Here is a 9,962-nt window from a genome sequence, read left to right as displayed (position 1 = left end):
AGGCAAATAATTGTTGTTATTATTGTTATTAATTCCCTCCTGTGAATATTGCTTTTCAAAGAAATTAGGAGGAAATACAGAAGGTCAAGAGACATATGAAAATATGCTCAAAGTCACTAATCATCTGAGAGATGTAAATCTAAACAACAATGAGGTACCATCTCTCACCTGTCAGAATGGCTATCATCAACAAATGAACAAATGACAAGCGCTGGCGACGATGCGGAGAAAAAGAAACCATCGTGCACAGCTGCTGGGAATGGAGACTGGTGCAGCCACTGTGGAGAACAGTATGGAGTTTCCACAAAAAACTAAAAATGGAACTCCCATTTGACCCAGTGCTCCCAATCCTAGGAATATATCCCAAAAAATCAGAAATATCAATCAGAAAGAATATATGCACCCCTATGTTCATAGCAGCACAATTTACAATAGCTAAGATTTGGAAACAGCCTAAGTGCCCATCAGCAAATGAGTGGATTAGAAAACTATGGTACATCTACACCATGGAATACTACACTGCTATAAAAAGGAAGGAACTCCTGCCATTTGCAACAGCATGGATGGGCCTGGAGAGCATTATGCTAAGCAAAATAAGTCAGTTCGAGAATGTTAATATCACATGATCTCACTCATTTGTGGAATATAATGAACAACATAAACTGATGAACAAAAACAGATCCAGAGACAGAGAAGCACCTTTCAGACCATCAAACCTCAGAGGGAAGGCAGGGGAGGGTGGGGGTAATGGGGAGAGATCAACCAAAGGACTTGTATGCATGCATATAAGCCTAACCAATGGACACAGAAAACAGGGGGGTGAGGGCATGAGTGGGTGGGTTGGGGGCTATAGGGAGATAAGGACACATATGTAATACCTTAATCAATAAAATAAAATGAAAATTTATAGATTTTTTTTAAAAGATGACATATGTAATATTTTAAACAGATAATCAAATAAATAAATAAATAATAAATAAATAAATAAATAAAATGACCATAATACACAAATCAATCTATACATTCAGTGCAATCCCCATTAAAATACTAATGGCATATTTCACAGATCTGGAAGAAATACTCCAAAAATGTATATGGAACCAAAAAAGACCCCAAATAGCTGCAGCCATCTTGAGAAAGAAGGACAAAGTTAGGGGAATCACAATACCAAATATCATGTTATACCACAAAGATATGATACTCAAAATAGCCTGGTATTGGCACAAGAACTGGCATATAGATCAATGGAACAGAGCAGAGAAAACAGAAGTTGACACAAGCCATTATGCTCAATTAATATCTGACAAAGGAGGCAAAAGCATACAATAAAGACAATCTCTTCAATAAATGATATTGGAAAAATTGGGCAGGTACATGCGACTTACACCGTAAACAAGAATAAACTCAAAATGCAAAAAAAACTTAAATAAAAATCTGAAACCATAAAAATCCTGGAAGAAACCATAGCCAGCATAATCTCAGACATCTCTCCTAGCAATAGGTTTCCAGATATATCTCCAAGGCAAGAGAAACAGAGGAAAAATTAAACAGGACTACATCAAAACAAAAAGTTCCGACACAGCAATAGAAACCACAACAAAATGAAAAGGGAGCCCACTGCATAGGAGAATATATTTACAAATTAGATATCTTATAAGGGGTTAATTTCCAAAATATATAAGGAACTCATACAACTTCACATCAGGAAGACAAACATTCCAATTTAAAAATGGGCAAAGAACATAAATAGACACTTCTCCAAAGTAGACATACAGATGGCAAGGAAACATATGAAAAAATGCTCAAAGTCACTAATCATCAGATAGATGCAAATTAAAACTACAACGAGGTACCGCCTCACACGTGTCAGAATGGCTACCATCAACAAGTCAACAAATAACAACTGCTGCCAAGGTTATGGGGAAAAGCAAACCCTAGTACACTGCTGGTGGGAATGCAGACTGGTGCAGCCATTATGGAAAACAGTATGGAGTTTCCTCAAAAAATTAAAAATGCAATTGCCATTTGAGCCAGTGAACCCACTTCTAGGAACATATCCTAAGAAACCCAAAACACCAATCAGAAAGAATATATGCACCCCTATGTTCATAGCAGTACAACCTACAATAGCTAAAATCTAGAAACAGCCCATGTGCCCATTAGTAGACAAGTGGATTAAAAATGGTGTACATATACACCATGGAATATTATGAAGGTGGAAAAAAAGAAGGATCTCTTACACTTTAAGACAGCATGAAGGGACCTGGAGATTATTGTGCTATGTGAAATAAGCCAATCACAGAAAGACAAATGTCACATGATCTCACTCATATGTGGAATCTAATGAACACAATAAACAGATGAAACATATAGATCCAGAGATATAGAAGTACAGAACAGAGGGGAAGGTATATAAGTTCTTTGGTTTAACACTCCTCCCCTCCCCACTGCCTTCAGAGAGAAGTTAGGGGATATTGTGGGGAGGGGAGGAATGATAAACCAAAGAACTTATATGCATACTAGAGGCCCAGTGCAAGAAATTCATGCACCCACTGCACCCACTCCAATCTGGGACCCCTAAAGGGATGTCCGACAGCCTTCTCACAATCCAGGACTGTTGGCTCCCAACTGCTCACCTGCCTGCCTTCCTGATTGCCCCTAATCGTTTCTGCCTGCCATCCTGATCACCTCCTAACCACTCTCCTGCCAGCCTGATTGTTGCCTAACTGCTCCCCTGCCAGCCTGTTTGCCCCTAACTGCCCTCACCTGCAGGCCTGGTCACCCCTAACTGCCCTCCCCTGCAGGGCTGGTTCCCCCCAACTGCTCTCTCCTGCAGGCCTGAGTCCCCCCCAACTTCCCTTCCCTGCAAGCCTGGTCACCCCCAAATTCCCTCCTTTGCCAGCCTAGTCACCCTTAACTGCCCTCCCCTGCAGGCTTAATCACCCACAACAAATCTCCCTTGCAGGCCTGGTCCCTCCCAACTGCCTTCTCCTGCTGGCCATCTTGTGGTGGCCATCTTGTGTCCACATGGGGGCAGGATCTTTTACCACATGGGGGCAGGATCTTGTGTCCACATGGGGGCAGCCATCTTGTGTGTTGGAGTGATGGTCAATCTGCATATTACTCTTTTATTAGATAGGATTGAGGCCTGGTGCTGGGGTGGAGGAAGCTGTTTTGCCCTGAAGGGTGTCCTGGATCAGTGTGGGGGCTCCCTTGGGGCATGGGGAGGCCTGGGCGAGGGGCCTGTGGTGGTTTTTGCAGACCAGCCATGCCCCCTGGAGACCCAAGCAAAAGCCCTGGTATCTGGGATTTAATTATATTCTACAATTGAAACTTCGTAGCCTGGAGCAGAGCCTTCTGCTCGCTCCGTGATGGCAGCCATTTCTGTTGGGATTTATTTATCTTCTATCATTGAAACTTTGTAGTATTGAGTAGAGGCCTGGGCCAGCAAGGGCAGGTGGAAAGCTTGGCTTGCTCCATTGCCGGGAAACCCAAGCCTCCCTCCTGCTCTCTCTGGCCACAGCCATTTTGGTTGGGTTTATTTGCATATTCGCTCCTGATTGGCTGGTGGGTGTGGCTTGTGAGTGTAGCTTAGGTATGGTCAATTTGCATATTACTCTTTTATTAGATAGGTTATGCATAATCCATGGACACAGGCAATAGTGTGATGAAGGCTTGAAGGGTGGGCTGGGCTAGGTAGAGGGGATCAATGGGGAAAAAGAAGGGGACATCGATAACCCTTTCAATAATAAAGATAAATTTTTTAAAATAGAAGCCTGCTGTTCAGTATCTGATAGATATTGAACTGCTTATATCCAATAGTGCCCTAAAACTATGATCTTTAGGGTATGTTTTCTACTGAACACAAACCTTTCTACAGATAGATAGATGTCTGACTATTCAAATTCATGAAACAAGAGTCTGACCCAAGTGGTGGGGTAGAGTTGGGTTTCTATAACTGTCTATCTGAGAGATATAGCTAAGTCAGGAGGTTCTTATCAGGATGTTCAAAGCCACGTTTTAAATATTTCTATCTGTAATGAATTGGTATTTTAATCTCCATTTACTTGCTTACTTTTTGCTCTCTTATTGACTCAAAATTCAAGCAAGGAATAAGTGTGAAATTCCCTCAGATCCCACAGTGCCAATAGTGACAGAGAGAGACCCAAACATGGTGTGTATATCATTCAGAATTATACATTGGAAGCAAAAGGTGGCAATACACTTCAAAATTCTAATATGTAAGTGGGTTTTACATCAGAAATTCTTCTTGTGATGATTGAAACAGAAAAAAAAATGATGTTTATTAAAAATGAGATTTTTAATATATAAATTTTAATAATGAAATTTGGGAAGCTTTATTAGATAATGGCTTACACATAAAAAGAGTACAATACATAAAAATATGATACAAACATACATTTTTACCCTGGGAAACTATGTACAGTTGTTGGATTAGAAATTGTGTCTATATTACTTTCAAGATTTTTTTTTATAGAAAAGGCAGACAAAGCAATTTTGTTGTCTTTTGTTAATACTTTGTTATCTATGGGTTGAAGAGAAGCCAGAAATCTTTTCATCATACAATTATTGTTCTGCACTTGGAATGTGTCTCTTAAAATTGTTGCATCTTATTGTCTCCAAGGACACTATTCCCACTGCTCCCTCTAGGTATTTTGCCAAAATTCAGTGCATATCAAAATCATTAGTCATGTTTGACCTTGGTCACGAAGGGCCCTTTACTTATCCACACAGAGGGCCCCTGTACATCGGTAAGAGTCTGAGATTATAAAAGTCATCACAATCTTTATTCACTGTGTAAAAATCTTTCCCAGAGAAATCAGAAATCATCTCTTTCAAAATCTTCTTTAAAAATTACCTTATATTTCTCAGACATTTAAAATACATGATTTTTGTTTCAGCTTTCCTTTTTAAGAAATTGTTCTCTAGGTTTAAAGTGAAATAAAATCTTTAGTGAGAGTCTTTTGACACTTTCTACCAAAAAACAATTATCGATGAATATGTGTGTCTTCATGAGAGGAACATTTGGGCATGTTAACTGACCCCACTTATACTTTCAGTTTCACCTTCGGGAAAACCAGGATTACACAGTCAACTGAAGCCAGGATTACCTTCCATAAGAGTAAGTATGTTCTTGTTTGGCAATTTCAGTTTCTTTGGTCATTCAAAGCTCTAGTTCCTTAGTCCTAGAAAATATGACTAATCTGCTTAAAAATTAGATATGGCAATATTGGGTATTTCTGAAATATAAAATTTATTTCTAATGTTAATTTTTATTATAAAAAAGAAATCTAAAGGGATTATGCTTATTTGAAATATTTATTACATGCATCACAAGAGAGCGGTCAGTACCTGCTCACTCTTTACCTTTAATATCTGTAGCACTACCTGTCATATCATAGATTCTCAATAAATACCTTCTGAATGAATGCCTGAGTATTCATAGCAACATTATACACATTATTATCAGAAATGTTGTTATTAGAGATCAATGATTTCATCATATTTGAAAATATTCATTTAAATATAATAAATAGAAAATTCACCTGAATGAAAGTCATCTACTAGAACATTCACTTAAATATTGGTATCACATGAGGTAAGTATTGGTTATTGGAAAGGGAGGAGAGTTTAGGAATGTGGAACAACGCTCTGAGTTAAAATGCCACAATGAAGTATTGAGAGCTTAAGAATTTTCTCTGTTTGGTTCAAAAGGTCAATTCCTATATGACCATATCTAAAAGGTACCTGATTAACAGCTAATTATGTCTCCCCCTCAGCCTAGATTATTGCTCCTTTTCTGCAGAGATGCCTGTAAACCCTAGGTAATTATCTGTCTCCAATACTCTAATGCTGTTATTTGTTACTGCCTTGATTGAAACAACTTGCCTCAATTCACCAGACCTCAGGAAAACACACCTGTAGCTTTCTTATGGGGTAGAGATTGCTAGAAATAAGGGAAGCCATTAATATACCAAACTAATTGAATTTCTCAAGGAAAATTCTTTTCTCTTTGAAATGCAGAGAAAACAATAGAAATAGACACTTTACAGCTATTTACAAACGGAAATAGCTGCCCATGTGATTAAGTGTTAATGGGGGTTGAGAAAGAAATGTGAAGTACCTATTGCCTCATGTTCAAAATTGCAGTCTCTAAGCTCTGCCCTTAGTATTTCTTCACAGGGCATTGAACAGGTATAAGAGGCACCAAAATTCACAAGCTTTATAAAGATTGCAGGAACTCTCATAGTCGTTGTTGCTCAGCTGATAGAGTGAAGGGTCTGGGGTTTGATTCCTGGTGAAGGGGTGGTATCTGGGTTGCAGGTTCTTCCCAGGCTTTAGACAGGGCACATGACAGAGGCAACCAATGCATGTGTCTCTCTCACTCACTTCCCACCCGTCCCTCACTTCCACTCTCTCTACAAATCAATGGAAAACATAGTCTATGGTGAGGATTAACAAACAAACAAAAGGATGCAGAAAAAACAATAGTGTGGTGGCCACTGATTAGTGAATTCACACATTAGCATAAATATTACAGCAGGTTTTGGGGGAGGAAGGGGAGGAGGAGGAAGTGACAGGAGAAGAGCTTTAACTTACTATCTGCCAGGGACTTTGCCTGGACTATAGCAATCACAATCACAAGGGTTCCATGAACTAAATGTTATGGAGGAAACTGAACCCGAAGAGGAAAAGGGAAATGAGAACTCCACAGTCTTGTTCCAGAGACTAAAATACCATTAAAACACATTTTAAAAATATTAAGGCAAATATGATAGTCATTCTTTCTTTGTTTCCGCAAACTTTTAAGGAACTCTTACTTTGCCCCTAGAGATAAGCTGGCAACTTGGGACGAAACAATGTCAAAATAAAATTTGTTTATACAGTTTGACAATTTAGTCATCAGAGAATAATAAATAATAATCATAGGCTACAATGGCAAGAGTAGGAAGAAAAGATACATCTATCTTAAAAAGTTATAGATTCCTGGTGGAATTAATGCCTAAACCAAAACTTAAAATAGGGATAGAGCAGTTAGATACTACAAGTGCAGAGATCTTTAAAAACACAAGGACCAGCATCTGAGAATCTCCACAGGTAATTTTAAGCATCACCTTTAATGGAAACCACTAGTAGATAAGTCTAGGGAAGCAAATTGAATCAGGAGAGATGACACCAGCAGCCCGACTCTATAGGTCATACTCTTAATCACTATGATATAGTGTCTCTTGCTGGTATATGGTATGAGCCAATGCAAATACCCTAGTAGGAAAAAATAAGAAATGAGGGAAATTTTGTGGACTGATAGCAGAAATATTAGAAAGCTCTCCATATGCTAACTAAGAAGCTTAATTTTTATAATGAGGACAAAAAAAGTGATTGAAAGAATTAAAATTAATGTTTCAGTTACAAAACTCCATTTCACTCTAAAAAATGTATTTTTTTTATTAACATAATATCAGTCTTCCCTTCCTACCAAACTACACCACCTCACTCTAGGGAATCATCTTCATGCCTCCCTCAACCCAGGTTCAGCTTGGTTCTGGAGCAATTACATCATTTCAATGTGATAAGAAGCAAAGGTGTCAGTATCCATCCTCAGTTCTGGTCCTCAAACATCTATTCATGTGCATCACAGCCTGGGACCTTTTGTTTCCCTTGCCCATATTACTCTTAAGACCTAGTAGTTCTCTGTATAAGATATCAGACACCGATAGTATTACTGTGGCAAATTGCAGTGCAGGAAATTTGTCAAGTATCTAAGGTTTGTCTTTAGTTTCACGTCACACTAGACAGGAGAACACCCTTTTGCTAATTCCATACCAATCTTTGGAATGGGAAGACTGTGTGACTTTCTAAGGCTTTTTTGCCTGAGTTCAAGGAGCAACTTAATTATTGATCCCCTTAGATCTCTAAAAAAAGAAGAAATTGTAGAAAGCAACTTCTAGGAAGTAGGGAGAAGTAAGAATAGTAGATACAAAAGCCATTTTTAGGACTTGCTTTCATTGATGTTTATAATATAATATGTCAAACGAAAACCAATTACAGTTAAATTGTAATTAAAAGCCATAGTGCGAATATGTGATTTAAATATGAACAGTCAGTTTATGTAACAAAAAGAGATAATCAAACATTGGAATGTATGATATGCTTACTTTCCCACTGATCTAGTAATCACTCACTGATTTACTTCTTTTGAGATTAGAAGATGACCAGGACTCTTGAGTTCCTCATATAGAGTCTTATTTGAAGCAGAATGGGCAAAATAATCAAGGATGAAAAACCAAACTACACTAACAACCTTCATCTTGCTGGGACTGACCGATGACACTCCACTGAAAATATTGCTTTTTATCTTTCTGTTTCTTTCCTACATGTTGAGTCTATCTGGAAACCTAACCATCATCACCCTCACTCTGATTGATTCCCACCTAAAAACACCTATGTATCTGTTCCTTCAAAATTTCTCCTTCTTAGAAATTTCTTTCACTACTGCCTGTGTTCCCAGATTCCTATATAGCCTATTATCTGGGGACAAGTCCATTACCTATAATGCTTGTTTCAGTCAACTCTTGTTTACAGACCTCTTTGCAGTAACGGAATTTTTTCTTCTGGCTGCCATGTCCTATGATCGCTACGTGGCCATCTGCAAACCCCTGCATTACACCACCATCATGAACAGCAGAGTCTGCAAGAACATCATTTTCTCCTGTTGGGTAGCAGCACTGATGATCGTTCTCCCACCACTCAGTCTGGGTTTGGGCCTGGAATTCTGCGATTCAAACGTCATTGATCATTTTTGCTGTGATGCATCTCCTATGCTGAAGATCTCTTGCTCAGACACCTGGTTGATAGAACAGATGGTTGTCGTGTGTGCCGTGTTGACATTCATCATGACCCTCATATGTGTGGTTCTTTCCTACATTTATATCATCAGGACTATTCTAAGGTTTCCCTCTGCCCAGCAAAGGAAAAAGGCCTTTTCCACGTGTTCTTCCCACATGATTGTGGTTTCCATTACTTATGGAAGCTGCATCTTCATTTATGTCAAACCTTCAGCCAAGGACGAGGTAGCTATAAATAAAGGGATTTCACTCCTTATTACTTCCATTTCACCCATGTTGAACCCCTTTATTTACACACTGAGAAACAAGCAAGTAAAACAAGCTTTCCATGACTCAATTAAAAAGATGGCATTCCTCTTAAAGATGCAGAGGAAAAAGGAGTCAGTGAATCCAATTAAAAGGAAGGATAAATAGGCTGAAAATCCCAAGCTTCTAATAATATTTGTCTCTGCATGACTTATTCTATAGTCATATCGGCATTCTCACTTTGTTGTTAGACTTGTTTACTGTGAATCCTGACTATTCAAATTTTTACTCCCCATTAAAACTAAATTCTAAGGTATTTATGCTTACTATCTGGCAGAAATTTCTCTTTTTGCCAACCATTTTGGTTGCTATCCCTGGAAACACAGTAGAACACATTTTTCTGCCATATCTGTACATTGTAAGATGTGACTATGTAGCCTATATTATAGCTAACAGGATGGGTGTGGAAGCGATGTGCACTGTTACTAGACCTGCGCTATGCCAATATTCAATAGGTGATCCCACACCCCTTTTCCCCACCTACTGGCCATTGTAAGCTTCATGTTGGTAATGAATGAGCTTGATCTTCTCTCTCTGGTATAGTTTTCACCCAAAGGACAGGCTATCACAGCAAGTTTGATAAAGCTTCTCCTCTACTTCAACTCCAGTCAGCTACCATCTGATTTGACAGGTAAAGTATCACAGAGCTATGCTTACCATTACTAAGGGAGAAATATTCAGAATTAGTTCTAGTACGATTATAACCCACCCTCAAGTATTGTTAGAAATACATTCTGTTAACATTTTTTAATATGCTTTTATTTTTATTTTTTAATTTTATTGATTTCA

At 38.5% G+C, this 9,962-nt stretch overlaps 1 protein-coding gene across 1 annotated transcript; it reads left to right on the top strand.

The window, feature by feature from the left end:
• Window positions 1–8,297: 8,297 nt before the first annotated feature.
• On the top strand, window positions 8,298–9,281 carry LOC129149711 (olfactory receptor 6C2-like). Its single transcript, XM_054718596.1, has one exon. The coding sequence runs from the start codon at window positions 8,298–8,300 to the stop codon at window positions 9,279–9,281; it is 984 nt and encodes a 327-aa protein (XP_054574571.1).
• Window positions 9,282–9,962: the final 681 nt, after the last annotated feature.

Source organism: Eptesicus fuscus, chromosome 7 (assembly GCF_027574615.1).
Source record: "Eptesicus fuscus isolate TK198812 chromosome 7, DD_ASM_mEF_20220401, whole genome shotgun sequence".
In the NCBI taxonomy this organism is placed as follows: Eukaryota; Metazoa; Chordata; class Mammalia; order Chiroptera; family Vespertilionidae; genus Eptesicus; species Eptesicus fuscus.
This window is presented reverse-complemented; position numbering and strand designations above follow the sequence as displayed.

Excerpts from the sequence above, each read along its gene's own strand:
- LOC129149711 (XM_054718596.1), top strand. The coding sequence starts at position 8,298 with ATGAAAAACCAAACTACACTAACAACCTTCATCTTGCTGGGACTGACC.